This window comes from Artibeus jamaicensis, unplaced genomic scaffold (assembly GCF_021234435.1).
Source record: "Artibeus jamaicensis isolate MK-2021 breed Jamaican fruit bat unplaced genomic scaffold, CSHL_Jam_final scaffold_474, whole genome shotgun sequence".
Lineage (NCBI taxonomy): Eukaryota > Metazoa > Chordata > Mammalia > Chiroptera > Phyllostomidae > Artibeus > Artibeus jamaicensis.
Window position 1 is genome coordinate 31,901,442 of NW_026522046.1, and position 26,068 is coordinate 31,927,509.

The 26,068-nt window shown below is 43.5% G+C and overlaps 2 protein-coding genes across 3 annotated transcripts in view; one reads left to right on the top strand and one right to left on the bottom strand.

Moving 5' to 3' along the window:
• LOC128626260 (uncharacterized) overlaps window positions 1-18,818 on the bottom strand; it is a 77,393-nt gene extending 58,575 nt beyond the window's left edge. The window contains 1 exon segment of the mRNA XM_053657738.1: window positions 17,952-18,818. Coding sequence (XP_053513713.1) covers window positions 17,952-18,022 — 71 coding nt within the window. The 5' untranslated portion in view covers window positions 18,023-18,818.
• A 76-nt stretch (window positions 18,819-18,894) lies between these two features.
• The window catches only part of CXADR (CXADR Ig-like cell adhesion molecule), a 52,109-nt gene continuing 44,935 nt past the window's right edge, over window positions 18,895-26,068 (top strand). For both annotated transcript variants that reach the window (XM_053657599.1, XM_053657600.1), the window contains exon 1: window positions 18,895-19,076. In XM_053657599.1, coding sequence (XP_053513574.1) covers window positions 19,034-19,076 — 43 coding nt within the window. In that variant the 5' untranslated portion in view covers window positions 18,895-19,033. The remainder of the gene's footprint in view (window positions 19,077-26,068) is intronic.

Here is a 26,068-nt window from a genome sequence, read left to right on the forward strand (position 1 = left end):
TGTGAGTGAGCCACCTTCAAAGCGGACCTTCGAGGCACCGTCAACTTTTGAGGTGACTGCAGCCGTGGCCCACAACTTGAATAGGCTATCATGAGAGAACCTGAGGCGGAACCTCACAGCGAAGCCCCTCCCAGATTCCTGACCCTCAGAAACTGTGTACAATAACAAAGGTTTGTTGTAAGTGGCAATGATTTCCAGGGATGTGTTCCACAGCACTAGGTAATTAAAACAATCCTCAAAAAGGGAAATACCGCAAGACCCAAATATAACATACAGTGTAACTCGAGTAATTATTTAGACAAGATATCATTCAAGAATAAAAATAACAAGTAGAAATTTTCGTAAGTTAAAAACACTAGGCAACGCAAGATCCATTAAAAGAGCTACTTGTTCAGACAACTTAACCAATTAAGATTTTAAAGCAAAGAATTTGTAAGCAAATTGTGGTGAAAAAACTGGGTATTGGCTGTTGAAATGGAAAAATGATGCTAAGTTACTATAGAAATTTTGCTACAGATGAGAAAATAAATGTTAAAATGTCACATGGAGTACAAACTATAATAATAACAAGATAAACAAAACACATTGGGAGGAACTGCAGCAGACCTGAGGTCCAAGATCTTTTCTTAGCAGGATGTTAATTACCATCAGCCAAGCTGTAAAGATTTTATTAAAAAACGAACATGGTTCCAATTTCATTACTTTTCATAAATTCTTTGTTAACCTAAGAGGAATCATTTAGAAAATATTATCACCTATAGTGAAGAGCCAAGTTTTGACTTTGAATGTCAGTTATTCCTTTAATTTTATGTTTCTTTTCTTATACTACATATTTAAATTAAATTGTGTTTAGAAATAAGGTTTATGTTACTATTCCATTCATAGGAAAGTTTATCTTTCACCCTTCTTCCTTTCTTTAACTGAAAAACATCTTAAGGTTCACTACTGTGTTACTTATTAATGAAAGAATTTGATATTTTCACTTTCATTTTTGAACTTTCCTGCATTGCATAAATTCTTTATAACCTACAAATATTGATTTTATAATAATGTTAATAATTCTATAATAATAATAATTTTAAACAATAACTAAGATATACTAGAACCAAATAAGATAATATGTGTAGTGATTATTCTAGATGGTGGGATATTTATGGTTATGATTTTCTTCTTTGTACTTTTTTGTATTTCAAAATGTGACCACCCTAGTCCAAATCTGTGAATCTCCCTGACTAAGCCTCAGGTAGAAAAGTTGGGGGCAAGGAGAGAAGTGTTTGTGTCTCTCTTCCCAGAAGACCCCTGGCTCCTGATGTAAATGGTTTCCTCAACTTCTCAGCTCCAGAGCTGGCTTTAAACTAATTGACACTTTACACCTTCCCCTGGGCCTTGCCCATGCCCTCCTGGTATACAAAAGGCATCAGGATCTGCTCAAAGGTGATCTTCTATCTCTACCTTTACAAGGAGGAAGTGACAACATCATTTGCAAAATAGGAGACAGAAAATATTCAAGTAATACCTTCTAGGCATCACTTCGGCAGATAATGTCATTAGCAAATCTGTAACACTTAATATTTATAAATTGCAACTTGTTAGAATTGAGTGGAACCCTTCAAACATTGTTATCATAGTAATTTGATACACAAGTAATTTAATATACTTCATGTGGTTGGTGTTACAGGAGTGTATTTACCTCTTGTTTGTCAAGAGTATTGTGTTAGTAGTTTATTCATGGTTATTCTTGATTAATTGTGGTGTTGTGGGTTGATGCTGTGTCAAGACTCTGGATGTCACTAGGAAGGCAACCCTAACACGTACATCTGTAAAGATCAGTCTGGACTATCTTAACACTTTGACATGAAGAAAAAATGAGTCACTGTTTCTATTTCTTTAGTGTGCAGCTAACACACATTAAAAAAAAGAAATTTTTACTGCTTAGGATAGACTTTATAAAATCATACTATAGAAAACTTTAAAATTACTTTTATTACTCATTACATTTTTTCTAATTAGAAAATTAATATTCACATGGAAAATTTTGAAAATATAGAAGAGCATGAAGAGAAAAATAATCACCCATATTGCTCCATCCAGATCTAAACCAATGCACATTTTGATGTAAGATCTACCAGTATTTTTTTGGCACACATATGTGTATCATTCACTTCAAAAACTGGGTTTGAAATAGTTTATTCTTTTATTATTATTATTATTAATTATTGTATTATTTTCCATATGAACAACTAGGAACCTACTTTTGCCCCAACCTGTATATATTTTAGTTGCCTCTTGTGAAACTTACCCATTTTTTAACTGTGGTATTCAAATTTATTAATAATTTTTTAACTTAGAAATAATAAATATTAAGGTAATTATCGTTGTCATATATCTGAAAACAGTTTCCAGTTTGTCATTTTCTCCTGCAATTTTTTTAAAGTTTAAAAGTTTTTATTTTTTTTAAGTATATTTTATTGATAATGCTATTACAGTTGTCCCAATTTTTCCCACTTTCCCCCCTCTCCCCGGTACTCCCCTGCCCTCCATCAATCCCCATCCCCCTTAGTTCATGTCCATGGGTGGTGCATATAAATTCTTTGGCTTCTCCATTTCCCATACTATTCTTAACAACTGCTGTCTATTTTGCACCTACCAATTATGCTTCTTAATCCCTGTAACTTTTCCCCTATTCTTCCCCTTCCTCTTCCCTGCTGATAACCTTCCAAATGATCTTCACATCCGATTCTGTTCCTATTCTAGTTGTTTGCTTAGTTTTTGTTTTTTAGATTCAGTTGCTAATAGTTGTAAGTTCATTGCCATTTTAGTGTTCCTAGTTTTGATCTTCTTATTTTCTTAAATAAGTCCCTTTAACATTTCCTATAAGGGCTTGGTGATTATGAACTCTTTTAGCTTTATGTTGTCTGTGAAGCACTTTATCTGTCCTTTCATTATAAATGATAGCTTTGCTGGATAGAGTAATCTTGGTTATAGGTCCTTGCTTTTCATCACTTTGAATACTTCTTGCCAGTCCCCTCTTGCCTGCAAGGTTTCTTTTGAGAAATCAGCTGACAGTCTTATGGGAACTCCCTTGTAGGTAACTGTCTGCTTTTCTCTTGCTGCTTTTAAAATTCTTTTTATCTTTAACCTTTGGCATTTTAATTGTGATGGGTCTTGGAGTAGGCCTCATTACATCCATCTTATTTGGGACTCTGTGCTTTCTGGACTTGCATGTCTATTTCTTTCACCAAAATAAGAGAGTTTTCTTTCATTATTTTTTAAAATATGTTTTCAATTTCTTGCCCCTTCACTTCTTCTTCTGGCATCCCTATGATTTGGATGTTGGCACTTTTGGAGATGTCCCAGAGTTTTCTTATTCTCTCCTTGTTTTTTAAAAATCTTGTTTCTTCATTCTGTTCTGGTTGAATGTTTATTTCTCCCTTACATTTTGTTTGCATTGTTTTTGATGTATGGATGTTTTAAATTATTTATGTTGTCAGTCTTATCAATTGTATCCCTTACATTTTTGTCCTTGGTTTTATGTAATTACACAATAGTGTTTGCTCAGTGAAAATTCATCTAGCACACTTGTGATTTGTGCACTTTCTCATATATATGTTATATTTCAATAAAATTTACCAAAAATAGTAAAGATCTTTTCTAACCTATGCATATGTCTGCACACACATATATGGGGGGGCAACATGGAATTATCTTCTGGTGGACAGGCCCCTTATAGCATATGCTTCCTCCACTAAGTGAGTGTTCCAGGAACCCATCTGTATCACGGTACTAGCTGGCATTGTTGTGAGGGGCTGCAATCAGCTTCAGTGAATTTTTCTTGAAGACTCTCAACATGTTTGCCCATTTCATGAACGGGTGATTTATGAGTGCACTTGCTCACACTACACTGAATGTTCAGCAGTTTTCAACCAGAAATGGTATGGCACCCCTGCCTACCCTCCCTATGCACCCAATCTCACCCCGTGAGCAACTGTTTTTTGTTTTCCTGGATGAAAGAAATCCTCAGAGGGAAATGTTTTGCTGATGGGGAAGAGGCAAAACAAAAAATGGCAGAAGCATCAAAAGGCATCAAATCTACAAGTTCAAAAACTGTTTTGAACAGTGACAAAAAAATTTCGATAGGTGTATTGGATCAAATGGAAAGTACTTTCAAGGTAACTGAAGTTTAAACATGTAAGAATACACAATTTTTTATAAATAAATTCCAGTGTTTTGGGGTACCCCATTGGACATATTTATATTCTTCTGGTTATCTTATTTCAGTTTTTAATCCATTTGGGTATATAATTTTAAAGTGAACTAACTAAATATTTTTCTAAATTGTCAACTAATTTTAGCAAAATTATTATTTTTGAATGTGAAGACATTAATACATTTCCCCCTTCCCCTGAGTCTCTCAGTGTTTACATCAGCAAAATAGATAAAATGGATTGACCTCTTGGCTTCTCAGTGTCTAAAGTTCTATGATATAATAAGACACTTGTTAGACAATAACATATGGCGACTTAAAACTGTAAGAGGAGGAAACACAAACTAAATATAGTAACCAGTCACTTCATCTAACAAGTCCGACAGACTTGGTAAATGTGGTACTCACATCCTCCCACAACCACACCAAAATTACAACCGAACTCAAACCTGCCGTCATTCAGAACTGCCTGAAGTCCAGCTGAAAAGAAGTCCTGTAACTACAGACGTAAAGAAGCCACATCAAGACTGGAAGGAGATTCAGAGACACGGAACGGGCTGCTCCCACACCCAGGAGTGGCAGGTAAAAACTGGGGGGACATCGGGGCTGTGGAGGTTCCTCCTGAGGAGCAAGGGGCCCCAGCCCCACAATAGGCTTCACTTTCCAGGGTCCCAGTGCCAGGAAGAGAAGTCCCGTAACTTCTGGCTGTGAACACCAGCAGGGATTGTGGCTGAGTGAGACCAAAGCCTTCTGGAGGAGCCCCTGGTCCCCCTCTTAAAGGGCCTGCACAGACTTGAACTCACTCCCTCTGAGCGCCAGCACTAGGGCAGCAGCTCAGAGGTGCCAAGAACATACAGGCAGGAACTGAATTGTCTGGCTCTGGGACAAGGGCTGGAGGGACAGCTTTCTCCCAGACTGAAGTGCCAGCAGAGGCCATTATTCTTTATGCAGAAGGTATGGGGCACATGAGGCCAGAGCCTTTGAGAGATCTTCGGAAAGTCTGCAGTATAAACCAAGATAAGACATTTGCATGGAAATGCCACTGGAAAGGGCTTGGGTGGGCCTATAAATTGGGTTGGGGCAGTGTCTTGGGAGTCTCCAGGGCAGGGCGGCAGTGTTCCCAAGTCAATGGAAACTCAGATAAGGTGCCAGCTGACTCTGCACTGTTGTCTTTGTTCTAAGGTCACGATGACGTCATAGCAACTTCAGGAACTGTTCAGTAACTCATTTCCTAGGTACGAGAAATCTCTCTCCCACGGCCATCAATACTAATCTGTTAAAAGTGATAAGTCATTGCTCCTGGAGGAATTCCAAATAGCTGGCAGTCAGGGCATAAGGGGAGAAAATCTATTTTTATATCCTTTACAGCAGGCATGTCAAACTCATTTTCACGGGGGCCACATCAGCCTTGTGGTTGCCTTCAAAGGGCTGAATATAATTTCAATTCCATAACAGTTAAGGAGTAGTTATATTTATACAGTCCTAAAATCATTCCGGCCCTTTGAAGGCAAACTTGAGGCTGATGTGGCCCCCATGAAAATGAGTTTGACACCCCTGCTTTACAGCAACTAAGGTGGGGGTTCGCACTCAACAAACAAACAAAATGTAAAATAAAACACACCACTGTGCTGTTCCTATAGGATTTTGAGATGGCTTTACTGGGATCAAACCAAGGTTTACAGCTCAACCAATTTGGGAAGATCCTTCTTAGTTTGTTTGGGCTGCTACATATAAAAATACAGCATAGACTGAGGGGCTTAAATAGAGAACAGTTCTGGAACCTGGAGAGCCCAAGATCAAGGCACAGACACGTTCCATACACGGCAAGGGCCTGCTTTCTAGTTCGCAAACGGCCTCCTTCTCACTGTGTCCTCACATGGGGGAAAGAGCTAAGAAGCTCTCTTAGGCCTCTTTTTTTCTTATTAGTATTTTTTTTTTAATTTTCACAGTTGACAATTCAACATTATATTAGTTTTAGATGTATTCTGTGGTCTTTTTTATAAGGGCACTGAGTCCATTTATGAGTGATACAGGGTGCAGCCAAGAGCGGGCCTGAAAAAGGGATTTGGAATGGGGTCCAGAACTCAGGGTGTCCAGGAAATATTAGAAAGACATATAAGATGTCCTCACTCTCACCCCCTTCACCCCCCTCACCTTACCCCAGCCCTGTCAGGTGTGAGCTGGGGGAAGGGACAAATGGAGCAGAGCCATTGAGAGCTGTTTTGTACAGCCACAGCTTTGCAGCTAATCCTCGACATGGTCATTTAACATATCTATAATTTTTAACTGGCTGCATAGATATGTTAAATAGCCGTGGCCATGCGCTGAGCCAGGGGGAAGCAAAGAGACTTCCACCCAGGATGTAACTGGGGGCAGGTTCCCCGAGTTACAGCACCTGCATGAGAACTTGGAGAAGACTGGCTCCAGGACATGGGGCCACACCTGCCCAGACTCACAATGGCAGCCCAGTAAACCTGGACAGATACAGGAGTGCTGGCAAGTGTAGCCCATTATAGAAGGAGTCAGAAATGGGGCTACAGAGGAGAACTGCGCGAGGATTTGAATCCAGACCATTGAGAGAGAGCCATGCACTTCTGGCAAAGTGGGGACCCCTGCAGCTGGGGTAGAGAGAATCACCATGAGGCTTTAGCAGAGAATTGCCATTCAGCTTTGCCAGAGTGGCAACCCTACCCACCCCACAGCTTTGCTGGGAGAGCCACCCGCTTTTGGTCAGAGTGGGGACTCCCTCTTTGCTTTGCCAGGAAAAGAGATCCACGCAGTTTGGCCAGAGTGCAGACCCCCACAGCTCTGGTGGAGACAAGATCCATGAAGTTTTGGCCAGAGTGGGGACCCCTGCAGCTTTGGTAGAAGAGGACCACATGGCTTTGGGGTGCTCCCTTTGGCTGCATGGCCTGGGAAGCAGGAGAGACTTGGCCTGGAAAGAGGGTGAGAGAACTCTTGCCAGTAGGCCATGAGAAGGTGCCGCATGACTTTGGATAAATTAGAGATTCTGCACAGTGACACAGCTGACGGCGCCAGCGGCCTGAAACACAGACATGTGCTTCTTCTCCAGAGTTATAGTACCCCAAATTAGGGCAGGGGGAGAAGGAAGCACTGTGGGTGTCTATGGGTATCCTAAAGGACTTTGATATTTTAATGAAGAAATTAGGTCACCACTTTAAGTCTGTATAGCATTAAACATTTCCCTTCCTTTTCACAAATCTCTGGCATTGAGCGATGTCTTTCCTATCTGGCAATGGACAATCAAGCCCAGTAAGAGGTCCTTTCAGTAACAGTATATCGTGACCCCTCTTGGCCCTGTATTGTGCCCTTTGTCCTGTAACAGTTTTGGGTGTCCCTGGGTGGGCCAATAATTGTCCCCCACCCCTGTCCCCAGCCTGTGTTCTGTAACATGAGGACTCATCCCTCATGACCTAATCCTCTCCCAAAGGCCTCACCTTCAATACCACCCATTAGGGGTTAGGACTTCAACATACAGATTTGGGGAGGAACACATACATTTGATCTCTGGCAACGCTATTCTTCAGTCCCTAGGTCTGTCTCTGGCACAACATTTCTACCACAGTGTTTTAGTTACACAATCTGCTACAAGAACACCTGCACCTTCCTCCTTCACATCTCAGCTAACAATGTCACCCATTCCTCCATCAAGAACATGGTGCTTTAATTTAACTACGGGCTCACCATCTGAATCTCACAGTATTTTCTCCCAGAAGGCTGTCCAAAGCTGATCATTCCCTGGCCTCTTCCCTCCCCACGCCCCCATATTCACTTTCTAATAAGCTAAGACAAGGTAAACTTTTTCTATACAACAGCATAGATCCTCAAAGACAGAGAGTGCCTTTTGGCACTTCAGGTGGAACCTTGGAATCCTAAGAAATCAAATGCAAAATCATGTACACATATGTACTCACTGTTTTTTTCTAGTGAGAGGACCCATAACTTTAATTAAATTCTCCATAAAAACCAGCAGATGCTACAGAGGCATGGCCCACGTTCACTCAGCACTTACCGTTCCTGTGTTTTCTCTGGGTCAGAAACAAAGACTGGCTGACTGGCCTGAAGACTCTCTCCTACTGCAGGAGCGCGCTGGACCCCTAAAGATGGGGAATGCTGGAGAGTTCATACCCCCCAAAACAGCCTTCAGCCATCGACAGATAAACACCCCCAGCTCCTCAAACTTCACCTGAGACAACTGCATGACTTACCCTATATAATCTTCCAGGATCTCACACTGGGATTGACCCATTACCACAGTCAGTCTGCTCATCAACGTACTTTCTATTGGGTTTCTCCTGGGATGGTCTCACTTCCCCATTTCTCTACTTGTGCTATTTGGAATCACCTCCTAAATGAAAACATGCACTCAGATCTATACCTCAGCGTCAGCCAGAGTCAAACCTCTACCCTTTCGGTTCCCGTATAGCCAATACTAAAAGCAGAATGCCTGCTAAATGGGACCGATTCTATATCCGTCTTTGGAAACATCCTTGTTAAACTGATCCTGCAATGGTCACATTAAATCCTACTTTGTATTCAACATCACTACCCTACATACCACAGTAGAGTAGCTTAGGAAGAAAATACATTACTTTTTCTGGCATTTTAGGCATTGTTACTTAAAAATGCTCAGCAAGCCTTTGGCATCTGAGGGGAAAAATTAAAGAAGTCAAAAAGGATTTGACTCAAGCAATCAGGAGGCTACGTGTTTCTTTCCTCATTCTGTTGAAGATTACATTCTACTTTGGTTTACTTTTTTTTTTAAGATTTTATTTATTTATCTTTAGAGGAGAAAGGAAGGAGAGAGAGAGAGAAATATCAATGTATGGTTGCCTCTCACACATCCCCCGCTGGGAACCGGCCTGCAACCCAGGCACGTGCCCTGACTGGGAATGGAACCGCGATCCTTCGCTTCACAGGCCCATGCTCAATCCACTGAGCTACACCAGCCAGGGCTGGTTTACTTGTTTTTTGACTTGAACTGAGACCCTTCCTTCTTATTACCTTTACTGGACTCTCACCCTTCTCAAGAATAATTGGCATTTAAGTGGTGTTCTAAGAAGTCAGGCCCTGGAATCCGCAGGCGTATCGTATCCTCAAGCAGCTGACTTTTTGCAGTTCTGCAGACCAAACCCAATTAGCCATTTGGAGTTGTCATCTGAGTTTCTATCCAAGTTGCCAGTGTTTATCCATCTGATTCTTCTCCCATCCGTTAAGCAATGTTAGTGCATGAAAGAGCAACTGCACAAAAGGAATGCTGGAAGCCAGCAGCCGGTTGTCGAGAGCCGCGTGGGACTACTTGCCAAAAGTCCATTTCACTCCTTAATCGAGCAAGTAGAAAATGTATAGTAATGAAATAAACAACTCAAGAAAAGTATGGCCTAACACATCTATAGGACACAGTGTGGAAAATTACTACCATGTTGCCCTGGCTGGTGAGGCTGTGGTTGGAACGTCATCCTGTGCACTGAAGCATCATGGGTTCGCGTCAGGGCACATCGCTGGGTTGTGGGTTCAGTCTGGGTCAGGGCACGTAGGAGAGGCAACAGATTGATGTTTCTCTGTGTTGATGTTCCTTCCCCCCTTCCTCCCTTCCCCTCTCTCTAAAGTCAGTGGGCATGTCTTCTGGTGAGGATTAAAAAAAGAAAAAGAAAATTACTATCATGTTAACGACCCCCAACTATGCACCCAATGTATTTCTACTAGGTCAAGCCAGAGTGTGCTTCATCTCTGTTGGAATTACATCAAAACTAAAATGCTACAAACTGCAGCTGCCTAAGTGCTTTATTTTTAAAGATTTTATTTATTTATTTAGAGAGCAGGGAGGGGAGAAGGAAAGAGAAATATCAGTGTCTAAGAAATACATCGGTTAGTGGTCTACCACAGGTCCCCAACTGGGGACCTGGCCCACGACCCAGGCAAGCACCCCAAGGGTGGCCCTTCCATTCATAGGCCAGCGCTCAATCCACTGAGCCACACCAGCCAGGGCCTAAATGCTTTTTAAATGAATGTATGTTAAATATGTTTAATTGTTCTTTCCTCGGTTTTCTTAAGTTGCAACAAAGGGTCAGCTGACATCCCTACCTCCACTCAGCCTCTCTTGCCAAACTGAAGTTTGACTGACTGACAGAACAGAAATTAATATCCTCTAAGTGACACTCACTATATTCCTTGCTCACTTAGCTATAGCAGCTACAGGGAAATGGAAAATAAAAAAGCAACAAAAAGAATCACAAAATCAGCCACCACATATTTTTATATGCAAAAAGGTTTACATAAAAGTGAAAGTATAATGTTCAGCAGTGACAAGAATGCTTTTTAATAAAGAGAAACTTCTAACATCTTTCAAATGCTTTTGAATTAGGAATGCTGAACTGACTTTTAAACTCTACAGGTAGAAAGAGGTAAGATCACCTTGACAGCATGCCCATCTATGCAATAGGAAATTTCTCTGCTACCAGAGATTTACAAATTTCCTAGTCTTTCAGATCTTGAATTGTGAAATGGGATAGTATGTTCTCACCATTAGCAGTCTAAAATTAGGAAAATTTAACATCCCCATGAATGGCTGTCCTAGCCAAGAAGTCACCTGGTGGTCCGAAGAACAGCCTTTCTGTGCCCACTCCCATGCCCCTGGGCATTCGCCCCCTACCCAACACCTTCACACACACACACACACACACACACACACACACACACGCTTTACCCTCCTTCTCCTTCACTACTGATTGGCAGAACGTTTGGCTGACAAAATTTCTGTTCCTCAATTCCAACGGGTGTGTTGTGCGGGCGGGGGTGTTTTTTCACAGCACCAAGCAATTCTCAGACACCAGCTCAGTGTCTGTCCTACACGTCAACTCAATTCTGACACTATATATCCAGGGGTTATGTCAGATTCCACAGGTTAAGAGCTCAGTCCTACAAGATGCCCTCACCTTCACTGCAAACCACTTTAAGAGGCCAGTTGCAAGACCAGACTATCTGACAAACTGACTGTAAATTGGAGGCTCCAACACCCCCCATCTCGGGTCTGTTTCATTTGCTGGAGCAGACTTCAGAGGCCAGCTGCAAGGCTGGCTGTCACCTCATTAACATAAGCCCTGTGGTGATGAGAAGCCTCCTATACAAAATAGGATGCCCATTGCATATTTATGGCTCTGAAGCTTTTCAGAAACTTAGGGCAAGAGATCAAATATTATAACAAAGGATGTCCTATTGCTCTTATAAACTCAGGAAATTCAAAGAGTTTTGGGATCTGCGAGTCAGGAACCATGGATGAAGACCAAATATATACACAAAGAAATAAACTTTGGTCATCTGAATAACCAAATGTGTGTGTGTGTGTGTGTGTGTGTATACACATATATACACACATATATCTATATCTATGTCTATCCTATAATCACAGTATCACAGCTGCTATCTTCCCAAACCCATTAACAAGGCCAGCGAGACTGCCTGTGGTCTCGGGCTTTCCATTCCTGCAGACTCACCACTCCTGCTACCCACTCCTTCACTCTGACCAGGGTCCTTTGCTACAGTTTTCCCCGTCAGCATCTATCCATGCGAGATCCCTTTTCCCTGCCTGAAAGATCTGCCAACTCTCCCTCTCACTTCTTTAAAAGCCAACATAGTCCCATCTCCCTAAAGCTACCAACAATCCTGCTTCCTCATCTTAATATATGCAGCTTGCCCTTAAACGTTCTAGACTCCATTGTTCCTGGGAAGAGGATAAGGTTTGGCAAAGAAACCTGGGCTCCCAGTTCCACATCTGAGAGAGGAAGGTTGCTTTCCAAGTGCCGAGTTAGCTTAATGAATGCAAGTCCCCAAAGAGGGACTTTCATGAGTGACATTTCGTCTTCTCTCTATCTGCAACAGCGTAGTCTAGATAGGTGTGTACGGGTTTCCTTGGAAAATTAACCACATTTGCAGCATGGCTGCAATAAGATTTACAACCAATACAAAAAGCAAACTAATTCCTCAAAGGAGAGTAATCTAGGTTCCGAAATCTGGATCTCCAGCCAGGTCGTCTTTCTTTCTGGCATCTCCACTTGGATGCTCCTCGGGCGCCAAAAACCTAACATTTACACTCCAGGAAACCTGCTTGTCCTCTATTCCTACTTAGTTAACAGCACCCTTATCCACTGATTGCCCAAACCTAGAAACCCAAGAAGGCTTTGATTGTTCCCTGTTCCTCATGGTCTACATCCAACGGAGCTCAAATCCTGCGAGTTCCTTCTCCAAAATACCTCCCAAACCCTCTCCCTGACACAACTTGAGTTCCGGCTCCTTCAGCTTTTACTATAACGATGTCAATAATTCTTTCAATGATCTTTCTTTTGTTTCTTCCTTCTCCAGATCTATCCTTCATACTACCTCCACAAGGTTTTGTTCTGTGTTGTTTTTTTTCCCCCAAAACACAGATGGGATTATGCCAGGCCCTGTCTAAAACAAAAAACAACGCAACAACACACACACATACACACACACCAACCTTGGTTGTTCCTTCTGCTAAATCAAAAAGCCTGACTTCTGAGAGGAGGGGTTCCTGCCCACTGTGTGTTATACTTGAACCACCACTCGATACATCCAAGGCTTTGGCTGGCAGTGATTCTCCAGAAGCCTCAGAAGTGAGCCACTCCACAGGGCAGAAAATGGACAGGTCGAATGCATTAGCCCCCTCTCAGTCTTCCTTGGACGCCACAGAAGAATCTGTAGTGAGCCCTTCCTGACCATGCGAGTTAACATGTGAAGGTGACAAGAAGCTGAAGAGCCAAAGGGACATATAAAGAGAGAAGTCCATTTCCTGGGTTCCAGTGGGTGTTCCTGCTATCGAAATAATGCACCGGCTTCCCTGACCTCACATTTCCAAAGAACAGAAATAAACTTGGTGTTAAATTGTAGTAGCTCCCCTGAATTACTACTGTTCTTATTGAGCTCTCCTCCTTGCACTATTTTCCTAATTTGTCTCTTTTCCTCTTACTGGAGTTTTAAGGGTTTTAATTAAGTTATTATGATAGTCTGTACATTTTCTTATGCAAATATATTACAATAATAATTTTTAAAGATGATCATTTTCTTCCTGATTATAACTCCAAGTTGAAGCTCAGGATTTGGGTTCAAATTCTAAAAGGGCTCTCTTTCTAAAATCTGAATTACCTTCACAACAAATGTGTTTTGAGCCCATACTTAACATCAAGCACTACATTAGATGCTGGGGTTACAGTAGTAAAGAAAACAGACATGTTCCCTGCCTCCTGAACCCTACAGTTGGGTAAGTGGAAGAGGCATTAGTCATACAGTCAAATAACACCTTCGAGTATAAAGCTGCAATGGTGGCAAATGCTGTGGGAAGGAGAGGTACCTGGTACTTTGAGACTGTAATGCTAGAGTTTGATTTAATCAGGCTTCTCTTAGGGACACTTGATCTGAAATGGGAAGGGTGGTTAGGAGATATCCACCAGGGGAGGTCAAGTACTACAGGCAGAGGAGACAGCATCTGCACAGTGTCCCCGGCCTACAGGGGTCAGGGAGTATGCAATGAGCTTGGAGAATTGCATAACAGCTAAGCTCTCCTTACTATCTTTATCATAAACACGACCTGAAGGCCCAGAAGAGCACGTCTTCACTGGAATACACCCTACTCATTGCGGTCTAATCCAAGGAAAGGGAGACTCATTCTGAATTCCATTTCTGACTCTCAAAATGCCTCGTTAACACCTTAACACCTCCATGGCTGTAGTTTCTGTACCTAAAACCGGTTTTATGGAGATATTTTAAGGAACAATGAGTCACAATTGCTTAGTTCTTTGAACTCCTTGGGTGAAAGATAGTATATGGCCCATAAGTGTAAAGCATTGTTATTACGTATCAGACAGAAAGCCGTCTCCAGCTAAAAAGGAACCAGCAAGATGTAAAGTATATAGAGGCTCCATCCACTTCTGTAATATTAAAGTTTGTAACCTGGGTATAAATTAAATGGGCTTAATGCTGGGGTAAGCACAGCATCTTTGATCCAAAAGCCCAGAGCACTATCCAAACATTGTCTCCTGTTCTCAAAACATCCTGTTGTTACATCATTAACACCAGCCATTATAATTCCTTCTTCCTGAGGATTACGATATTCGCAGAGTTTAATTTTCTTTCTAAAGGTCACCACCAAAATCAGTGTAAAAATCCCAGAAAGAGAATAAGCTCTTTGGGCTTATTCTACTGGTCCTATGTCTTTTCATCCAAATAAGCCACCAAAACACCTCAAAGCCAAACTATACACTACGGAACTGCGGAGATGAAAGAAGAGCTTAAATAAAACAAGCAACACACTTTTATTTCAAGGTAAATATCTCTCTCCGTCTTATCTTTAGTGCAGGGAAAATTTAGTACTTCATAATAGATTGATTTGGCTTAAGAAGAAAAGCAGAGAAAAGAGACTAGAGATGAAGGCATCCTCAGGATAGGGAATTGGGCAAAAGAGGTGAAATAGAGACAGAGAAGAGAGGGAAATTTGTAAGTTCACTTTTCCCCTTTCTTTTCAAAAGAAACCTTTCATATCACTGGCATCATCAAAACAACCTATCCCAGGGGTGGAGAGAGGGAGGGAGACAAGCAACACCCAGAGCCAGCTTATTCAGAGCCTATAAAATCATTTTCATTTCTTTCAAAATCAAAATAAACGATGTGATCTGGTATGGTGTAAATTTGCCTTTACACCAACATCGCAATAACAGACAATTTTAAGTATTTTTTTGAGATGAGAGAGGTCCACAAAAGCAAGAGTACCCGGGGCCCCTGAAAGTCAGAATGGCTCTGGAAACGCCCTAATTTAGGTATTTTGAGAAATTTGCATGATTAAGAATCCCAAAAACATTCTGGGTCACTGGCTAAAGGTTGATTTAAAATATTACATATTCGTATCACACTAAAAACATATGTATTTACAAGTTCATTTGCTTAGAGGTAAAAAGAAAGGACTTGGATGGTATTAATCCACGAAACCAATGTTCTTGGTAATGTATGTAGAATACCTTGTGAGAAACCTTCATTTCTGGTTAAGAACAGCATTATCATTTTCTTGAAAACATGAACATCATCAGTGGAGGCATGAGAGTGAAACCAGAAAAGTCAGAATCCTGCTGCCTGTCACTACCAGAACCAGTAAGTAGAGACAAGGATTGGGTCTTTGTGGCGCTTAACCATTTTAACACCTCTTTTCACACTGACCTTTTTTATCAGGCCAAGGAAAGGTAGGTAAGGGAATTGGGAAAAAGGATAATTGGAAAGGAATGTCGGATGGTGGTGATTTTCCTTGTACTTCTTTATCTGTTAATCAACAACTCAGATACCATCTGCATTCCTTATAGACCCTTGGGGCACAAAGGCTGAATTGCTGGTTGTTCCATTCCAGTTCCTGAAATAACACCTTTCCACCTGCATTAAGCACTGAAGCCTATTAACTAAGGCTAAAATCTTTACTCTTGAGTTCCCCTACAAAAAGAAAATTTCTTTAAAAAAAAAGTTTCTTGCTTCTCATGCCTTCATATCCCAGGCTGAGGTGAAAAACCCTTAAATTCTTAAATATAAGTCAAACTTTGATGTGTGGGTGTGTTAAAAAAAAAAAACAACCATTACTGATGAGAAATCTTTGGGAGGACAGATGCTATGTTACCCTGAGTTATTTACGTCTCTTTAATTATTACCTTCATAATGGGCCAGGAATCACCTTTCTGTTGGTTCAGAGGCTATATAATGAGGAGTGCTTGGTGCTTTACTAAGACAGGTGGTTGCACTATTTGACTGACTGCACTATTCGTCAGTTTGATTTGAGGATACCAAACAATCAACAATGTGTCTTCCGTACTTAAAGAGATTTTTCTATTACAGCTTCCAAGAGATCATTTCTTTTCTTTGGTTCTTATTTTGAGGGTACATTTGTTAAAAAGCTGGGTAGTGTGAAATAAGGAAGGACCTAGGGTAGAAGAAGTGACAGGAGTAAACTTAGGCAAGGCTTCTTTGGCTCTCTAGAAACGTCATAGCAAAGAGGTGAGCCAAGGCAGGGCTGCTGCTGGCTCACTGGGGCGTCAGCGAAAAGGGACCTTGGGGACAGGTTCAGGGGAGTAGTCTGGGACAGCTGTTGCTGCCCATTGCTCCCCTGGTTGCAAGTGTCTTGGGGTCCCTTGGAGTTTAGGAGATATATGCCTGTGGGGGAAGGGAAGGGCGCAGGCCTGCTCCCTGGAGGGAAAGTGCTGAAACATACTCTCTAAACTGAAAATAGCTACAAAATTTTATTAAAGTGTCATCAAGAAGTTTCAGACAACTGCATAATTTTAGCTACCGTTTATACGAAGTAGTCACAAACCTAAGTCCAAAGATGACTCTATGAAACTAATTTGTGTTCAGTAATATGAAGTACAAAACATGAATGTTCTAAAATTCACATTTTAAAAGTACATTCTGAAACAATAAATTAAGCTGTGGCCGAGTAGCTAAGTTGGTTGGAGCGTCATCCCCATATGCCAAGGTTATGGGTTCGATTCCAGGTCAGGGCACATACAAGAAAGAATCAACCAAGGAATGCATAAATAATGATACAATCAATGGTACAACAAATCAATGTTTCTCTTTCTCTCTCTCTCTCCCCTTTCCTATCCCCCTAAAATCAAAAAATAAAAAATAATTAAGAGAAATTAAGATGTAATAATTTGTGAGTTATTGCATGAATATATAAATACTTTCTATAATATAGCAATCTGTTAATATGGGGGCTGGTCAAACTAGGCTTACAGTTGTGAGTTTGTGAAACAGAGTTTATTCTTGTACTACTATTTTATTTTATTAATTATTGTATTTTCCATATGAACAACTGTAAAGCTACTTTTGACCACCCCGTATATGAACTGAATATATGCAATTCAACAAATACTAGGGAACCTGCTACAATGGACTGTGCTTCCAAGACTGACAAAGATAAATGATGTGCCTTTTTGGCCTTCTAGAAATACTCAGAATAACAGAAGTGTTGGAGAGCTATGGAAATATTTACCACAAAAGGAGGCAAAGGGTAAGATTGTTTTATTTCTAAAGTACCAGAAGAAAGGAGATTAAGGTGAAAATCCCTCTAAGTGAGTCCTAAAGATTTCCTCTAGTAAGTGGTTGAGATGATCCTGAAGTTTGGGTTTAATTTCCCCCCAGGGGAGGAGACACTCCGGGTGGCGTGGCGGCACCTTCCTAACAAACGTGTGGTGCTGTGAAGTGATTAACACTAGAAAAGTTTTTCATAAAACTGTCTGAAATAGATAGGAACAACTAATGCTTCATTAGAGAACTTCATAAAGTATAATACAGTAAGTAAAAATTCAAGTTCCAAATATTTTGTACCGCCAATCATACCCAGTAGAATACCGGTGTCCTCAACCGCTAGGAAGTCCCTAGCGGTTACTGTCCCCTTTTCCTGAAATCAGGGTTTGTGGAGTGGGGCTCAGGTATTGGTATTTTGTAAAAGTTATCCAAATAATTTTAATAGGCAGCGGGGTTTGCAAACGATCAGGCTAAATTGCGGTTGGGCAATGTTGATCTTCCTGATAACTGACTTCTCTTTTCTAGTTCGGCTCCCACTTTACTACTTACTTACTATTGTAGCAGACGCAAGGTGCCAAGCATTCTTTTCTGCATTATCTCATCTAATTTTCATAACTACCTCTGAGGCAGGCGCTATTTCTAAGTAACTTACCCAGTTACTGCCCCATTTCGGAGCCCGGGAAAACACCCACCGCACAACGCTGCTTCTCCCCTGAAGTTCATTCGCGGCTCGGATCTGTTGGGAACGCCCAGGTCTCAGCAGCTAGAAATAAACGTTACCTGAAAAGAGCAACTGAGATCAAGCGGCAAAATGACATAAGATGACATAAAACAGGCTCCAAAAGGCTAAAGGGGCCTGGCTGGGTGGACCCGGCGACTCACGATCTCTTATTCCCCAGTCCAAAAAAAAAACCTGGCCCCCCAAACTTTAACCATCTTCGGCCAATTCCAGGGCTAGAATAACCTTTAAATACAAGGCAGGGAAAGCCAGTGCAGGTATTTTCCCCCAATCCGTAGCTGAAGTTGAGAGGTTCAATCATCACTGGAAATGGAGAAATGCCTTTTAGAGCTTTCTCTATCAGCACCCCCGCCTCAAAGAGTTGGAAGCAAATGCCCGGGCTGCCAATTCACTTTCCCGGGGTCCCTGGCGGGAGCTCTGGTCCCTGCAGCAAACCGCCAGAGGAAGGACGCGTTTCCCGCGGCGCTCGACCGGCTCCCAAGGGAGGGTGAGTGCGGGCGGGGTCGAAAGCAAAACCAGCCCAGCGGGTCCCCGGGCAGGCCGGCGAGTCTAGTCCGGTGTCGCCCCCCGAAGCAAGGGCGCACAGTTAGTGGTCTGGGGGAGGGGCTGGCCGGGTCCCCGGACGCGGGTCCCCGTTTATCCGAACGCACGGAGGCGGGCACCGCAGCTCGGGGTTGCGCAGCGGGCCGCCCGCGCTCCTCTCCACCCCGCGCGGCGCGCCCCGGAGTCCGGGCTGCGAGGGTCGGGCTCAGCCCGCGCGGCGCCCTGCGCCCGGTTGCCATGTCAACCCCACGCGCCCGGCGGAGCCCTGGGGTGCGGCGGGACTCCGCCACCGCCGGAAGTGACGATTTCACCTGCCGAGCGGGGCGGGGTGAGGCTGCGGTGCAGAGGTGCGGCCGCTGGCAGCCGGGCCGGAGCGCGCCGGGCGCCGGGAGACGCGGACTCCGGGCGAGAGCCCCCCACCTGCAGTCGCCGCCCGCGGCCGCGCCGCCACCATGGCGCTTCTGCTGCGCTTCCTGCTCCTGTGCGGAGCCGCCGGTGAGTGGAGGCGATGCGGTCCCCAGTGTCCCCACCGCCCGGCCACCCCCCGGGCGCTGGCTGCCTGCAGCCACCCGGGAACAATGCGGCGTGGGGGAGGGGGCGGGCGCGACTTGGGGTCGCTGCGGCGGTGGCGGCCGGGCGGGCGGATTTGCAGGGTGGGTTTGCCCGGCTGGGTGCGAGAGCCGAGAAGGTGGAGGAAGCCGTGCGGGGGCGCGGGGCGTTTCGGGCGGGGAAGGTCGGCGGAGCGCGGGGCTGAGCCCCGGGATGAGGGGCGCGGTGGGTGGGCGCGGCGTGCGGGGTCTGCGCCCGCGGTTGCCCCTGCTCCGTTCTCCGCCGCCAGTTCGGGCTTTTGCTTTATTTGCTCTCGCCCGGCCCCTGTTAGCAGCCGCGCGGAGCCCGTGCAGGGCTGGCCGATTTCAGAAGCCTTGAGCGGCGAGTTTTCAGGTGTGGAGCCGTCCAAGCGGGGAGACTGAATTACAAACGCCATGATTAAATGGTCACTGAGCCCGAGACCGTCCAAGCCACCTCTAGGAAAGAGGCGCTGAGCGAACGGCGCCCGAACGTTCCCCGTCTGGCCGGGGAGGCGAGCCAGCCTGAAACTGGGCGGTGACTCAGAGAAGTAGAGCTTATCAAAAGCAGGTCCCTGCAAAACTGCGGTATTGATTGGCGCAGTCCCGGGGCAAAGTGCGGGGGGAAATCGGTCACCCCGAGGAGGTCGTTCATTTGGGAGACTGGTATAGGGTAATTTCTAAAGGGATAGCCAAGGAGTACGTTTCTCTGTTGTGCCTTTATTAGAAGGGAAAAGGGGGCATTTTAAAAATCTGTGGAACATTATTAGGAAACATAATCATTTCATGTTCTTAAAAATCAGATCCATTTCCTTGTCAGTTTTTTAAACAACTGATGTTTTGTCAAAATAAGGATTTGCCTCATCTAATAACCAAATGATTCATTTTTTTAAAAAATACCCCTAAGTGGGACCCTAGGAGGCACACAGTAGCCCGCAGAAGGATCATTTTTTTAAGCGCTCTAAGGCAGGGTCAGGCCCTTTCCGTTGGGGTGATACTCTCCTTCCTGTTGAAATGGCAATGCCTTTGTTGGGCGCCACAGCTGCGAGCCTCACTCACGGGGACCCACGTTCTATTACCAAGTCTAATCATCAGTCTGAGTCTATGGCGCTCCCTTCACCTTTTTGATACATTGTGATTTAGACTTGGCTGAAATTTCCAAATCAATCTTCTGGAGAAGACGAAGGGTCAGCAACCAATTCACACGGCACGTTCCCGATTCTGTTTTGTCAAGGACTAACACGAAGTTTGTGTCCTCTATGGAAAGAAGTCTTTTTGGCTGCATCTGAACCTCAGAAGTGGAAGAACATAAACCATGAAGAGGGATTTTTTTCTAGGAATATTGGGATAGCAGTCTGGATTGTTCTGGATGCCTCACTTTGGTAGGCATAGTCTCAACCAAGGACATCTTGATTCTTAGTTACGCTGCTCATCAAGTGTACAGCAGGGTACAGTGTACATCTCGCTGCAGGTCCGCTGTCTTTAGCTGAACAAGACAACTATTTTTAATTTTCCAGCTAGGTAGATGACTCAGAACCTATGTGATTAATACATGGTTCTGACTATTTTTTCCTGCCACTCCTTGCCCCTTTAGAAATCTGTTGCTGTGAACTCCAGTTGAGTGGTGTCATGACCCTACAATTGGCAAAACAAGGTGGGGGGGCTTACATAGTTTAAAAATTGCAGTGCTATCAGTGGTAGAGCTTCCTCTAGAGCTGGCTCTGTGTAGGTTGTAACGAGGTTTTGGCAAACTGTTGTTGCTGGTAGAACTCTTTCTGATGCATTTTCATTGCCAACCGAGTAGCAAGTCATACTACAGTGCTAGTAATGGTGGAGGCAGTAGTAGTAGAGCATTAGCAATGGTAGTAAAAGTAAAGCCTTGATTCAGCAGTTATTAAATACCAGGCATTGTTCTAGGGGGTTTTACATATACTCAATCCACCTAGCAACCATTGTACAGAGGGGAAACTGAGGCACAGAGTAGTTCTATAACTTGCCAAGATCACAGATGCCCTCCTTAATCCTTGCTCTTATAACTATGCTTGTCTGGCTCAAAAGCAGCCGTCTGTAGTCTTTGATTACCTCTAACCCACATCCTAAATTTCTGTTACTGGTTATGAGTCATTTATTTGGCATGGCTGTGTGCCACGTACCGAAGTTTTTATTATTAGCCTTCTAAATCCCTTATCTTCGTTGAAACCAGGAGGATCCCGGTGCTGTAACAGACTAATGTGGCTCATGTACTGGCGGTGGCAGCAGCTGGGATCTTGTTAAAGTTTGGGTTGCTGCTATTTTTTCACACCGTTAACATGAGTGGAACTAAAAATGTCCTGGCCACTTGTTCAGCCAGTTGACGGCAGCAGGCCCCTGTCTTCTCTGTGTGCCTCAGTTGCGTTATGTGTCAAGAATGAGGATCCTGCTGTCTCAGACTTGTTGAGAAACAATGTGAGATGTTAATCCTTCTGTTTTGCTGGAGTCTTTTCATTCATGTATGTATATTGAAGATTATCAGATGTGAACTTTATCCTTCCACATACCCCTCTCTTAATATTTACATTCCTGCCATTATACCGACCACCGGAGCAAAAGTTGCCCTCCTCCAAGGCAAGCCACCCTCTATTGGCTCCTGAACCCATCTGTTGTGGCGTCTCCATCAATTACTCCACCTATCTCATTGCACCAGGTCAGGGGGCAGGGGCATCGCCTGTGTTGTTTATTGTTACCGTCCCAGTCAGTGTTAGCTCCTGGCACGAGGCGGATAGCTAAGTGTTCAGCAAGTGTTGCCGACTGAAAGTTTTCAGCCACTTTGCCAGTCGGCCCACGTGTATGATGTAGCTCTTGTCCGTTCCATTTCGGTTTTTGGAGGGGTCATTTCACTAGACCTGCCTCATTCAGTTGTTAGTCTGAAGGAGTGCAGCATCTGCTTTTATCTCTGGCCTCATTGTTCTGTTCCACACCCTCCCCGCCTCGCTTCAGTTGCCAAAAGTAATGATAATATGTGCCAGATCCGTTTGTTTGTAGGAGCTCCTCGACACCTACTGTGGCTCTTTCCCACCCTGTTAACCTGTGTTACACCACCTTCTACATTAGGACCCTTCATTGTCAGCCTTCCCCATGATTTGGCTCATAGTCCTCTTCTCAGTCTCTGTCTTAAAACTGGGTGACCTTGCCTGTTCATTGCTCTACCCTCCAAATCGTTGCTAGTGACTTAAAAAGGTCGCAGCTCAGGCCATCTTCCCTTTGACACGATGGGCCTTTATTTTCAACTGCTTAACGTGCAACTTCTAGCTGAGTGCACTTCAGTACCTCAGGCTCATCAGTTAATTAATATATTAAGTGAACCAATCCTTCACATATTTACAGCCTCCTATTTACTGGACTTGCACTAGGGGCTCTTAACATTAGTGTAGGACTGCTAGGTGCAGGTTTGATGCTCCCAGCAGAAGGTGCAGCTCTTAAAAAGTCAGAGATCTGAAAGGGTGTGATGTCCCTTGGGAGTCGAAAAATTCAGTGCATACAAGTATAAAGCATCTGTCCAGCACTTCTCAAACTTCTGATGTGCACTGGAGTCCTTCCTAGAAGGAAATGTGGGGTGGGGCCTGAGATTGGACATTTTAACAGTTCCTTGTGATCACTGCTGAGCACACTTTCGGTGGGCAAAGATCTAGAGGCTGTCCCAAGAGCTTATAAGGGGATGAGAAATGATAGACATCTGTCCAGTTGAAGTGCTCTGCCCCCTCCCCCACAGTGCCACCAAGAAGTGAGGTTACACCCTGATACCATTGTCTTGAATGAGGCAGAACTGATGGGTCTAATGCAGGCCTCCGTCTGGGATGAGCTGGACAAGGACAGTTTCTGTTGAAACACAGCAGAGTGGTGTTGGGCTTCCTCTTTGATCTGGAAAGTTGTTCTGAGGGAGATGCAGTCGAACCTGATAGCTGACTGGTTGAATGAGTGGCAAGAAAAAGTTGGAGAGAAGCCATAGGATTTTTGGCTTGAATGAATGGGGGTGTCACCAACCTACAGGGGATAAAGCAAAGAGGAACAAGTTTTAGAGAGGTGACAATAAGCTTCAAGCTTAAACAGGTCGTATTTGAGGTGCCTGAGGGGATTGAAGGTGGAAATATCCAGTGAAGGAGATTTAAACCAAGGACTGAGTCCAGGAGAAAGACAAGGATCTGTGATACAGAATCGAGAGTCACTGGTGAGATAGATAGCATCTATGTAAGGTTGACCAGGACAAGCCAGAAGGACTAAAAGTGGAGGAAATGTGCCCCTGGGGAACAGCCACATCCAGCAAGTAAACAGAAGGTGAGCCACAGAGAACCGAAGGGTGAGGGGATCTCAGACAACTCACACGGAAATGAGGCCAGTGGGTCTTCCCGCTGGGAGATTGTTACAAAAAATCGGGACATTTGTTACTTCCGTAGGGAAGACAGTTTTGGCGGCAGTGAGAGTGAAGCTGGGTTATAGTAGATTTAGGAGGGGGCATCTGGTAAGTGGAGAGTGAAGTGCACTGTGTGTGCACTTGCAGTTGTGCGGACAATGATGCTTTGCTCATAGGGCCGTAAGTAACTCCAGGGGCAGAAGCAGACCCAGGGGAGAATGTAGAAGCCAGCAGGTAGGGACTCATTCAGCTTCCAGCCACCCAGGCCTAGAACCTTGTTCCTCATTTCTCTCTGTGGGCCCAGTTTCCTCCATTTACCCAAATGTTGGGGTTTCTCACTGTATGCTTTCAGCTGCCACTTAAGTCCTTACAGCCTCCAGTCTGTCTCTGGTCTGTTCTCCAAGCTTTGCCCATAGTTTCCAACAGCCCATGGTTTCTAACCTCTGTTTAGACTTTGAACAGGCACCTCTAGTTAAACCTGTCTGCATCCCACTGTCGCCTCTCACATTAAATGGCATTTCATTCACCAAAATGCCCAGGCAGAAATCTGGGCATCTTCCTTCCACCTGTTTATAGTCGGTCAGTGTTGAAGTCATTTATATCTCTGCAGCCACCATTCCAGGTTATACCAGCATCTCTTCGGGTGGTTGAAATAGCTTCATATTGGCGTCCTACTGCAAGAGCACTTCCCGATACTGGAGCGTGTTGTAACACATATCGAGTATATGCCTTTATTGAGATTGTTTTCCTTCACCAGGCTGTACATTTTGTGAGTTCAGGGGTTATCTGTTTATTCTTCACTGCATTCCCAGTATATGGCATAGTGTGTGGTAAGGAATAAGTAGGGAAAGGTGAACTAGACAGTTCATGTTTGTAGGCTTGAGAAAAACACCTAGAGGGGAAAGAGCATTTGAAGATCAAGAATAGGTACATCGTGGAAGAGGTGAGCGGGGCTGGCCTCCGTGTCCTACACCGTCAGCTTTGTCATGTGTCATGCGTTCAGTAATGGAGAGAATTTACACCACTCCGGTTTCATTTTTATCTCGTTTGCAGCCTGTAGTCCCTGCCCCGCCCTTGTTTCCACCTTTCCTCTGGCACACACAGATCATTATTGGGTGTAATTAAATAAAGGCGAGAATTGAAATAAATTTTTGATTTGGCTCCTTTGGTGGCCAGCAAGCAATGGACGTGAACTTTAAAATAGTTATTAAAGTAACCCAGAGAGTAAATAAAATTTATCTAACTTAAATGAGCTTCTATAAGCTCATTTTACTGTCTTTCACCTATCTTGAATTGTTCAAGAAAACAAATCTAGTATTCTGGAATAATTGTTAGGTTGGCATTGGAGTGAGGTTTGTTATTGAGTATGGTGCTAAGTGGTGGTGGAAAGCAGTAAACTTTTCTAACTCCGCTTCCCTGCCTTATTTCCTACTTGGTTTCTTCAGTGGGGCTGAAAGTACAGATGGTGGAGTTTGGGGGGCGGCGGGCATGGAGGTGCCGCCTTGCCCTGGTGACGTGATCCACACAGGAATCCGATGCAGAATTCCTGCTTTGCTTTTTTCTCTTGGGGCTCAGTGAGTGGTATTTCTTTGTAATTTGTACAGTTTGTTAAATCCATTCGTATCTCCATGTAAAATAAATCGGGAAGTTGAAAATATCTCTACATTCAGTGGCAAATTGTAACTTCAAGAGATACTTTATCCCCTTTGTGGTCTCCCACTGGCCTTTTTGAGGCCTTTCTTCCCTCACCTCATTGACTCACCCATTCTGGTTTCTGATAGTTAGCTACCATATTTTCGGACTGTAAGACACACTTCCTTCCCCTGCCCCCCAAATTTGGGAGGACTAATGGTTATCAGTGCTGCTGTTGAGTTTTCTTTACATTTGCATTGTGAAATATTATGTTGTCTATGTTATTAAATATTTTACCACATTTTTTTGCTTCAAAATTTTTTTTCTACTTCCTTTCTCTAAAACCTAGGTGCATCTTACTGTCCAAAAAATACGGTAGTTAGATAGAGTTTAAACCTTAAAGGCCTTAACTTGACTTCGGCAGTATTTTCAGTGGATTTCAGTGGTTAGTGCCTCTTGGAAGAAAAGACTATTGCAACCTGTGGACAAAATGGAAGGAGATAGTAAGTCTATTTTTAGGGCGGGTGTGAGAGAAGTTCCGTGGCTTAGTTTGTCCTTTGATAGCTGCTGAGAAAAAGGATTAACAATCCAGTGAACCTGTGTTTGTACAAACTGAGGCAATGCAACTTTCTTTGGAAACTGTTAAATTACTTTTCATTCATTTGAAGATACTGTATCAGTTGGAATGGGAATGACTATTTTCATTTACTTCCAAGAGCAAAAAGTGTATATAGATTTAGTGAAGAAACAATGTAACTGTTACTTTTTCACTTTCCCATAAGGTAGATCAGAGATTTTCAACTGTACTACAAGAATTTCTAAAACGTGCAATACCTATTTATTTAGGGCCACTGACCTCTTTTAACTTAGATTTTCAAATTTAAAAAAAAGACAATACAACA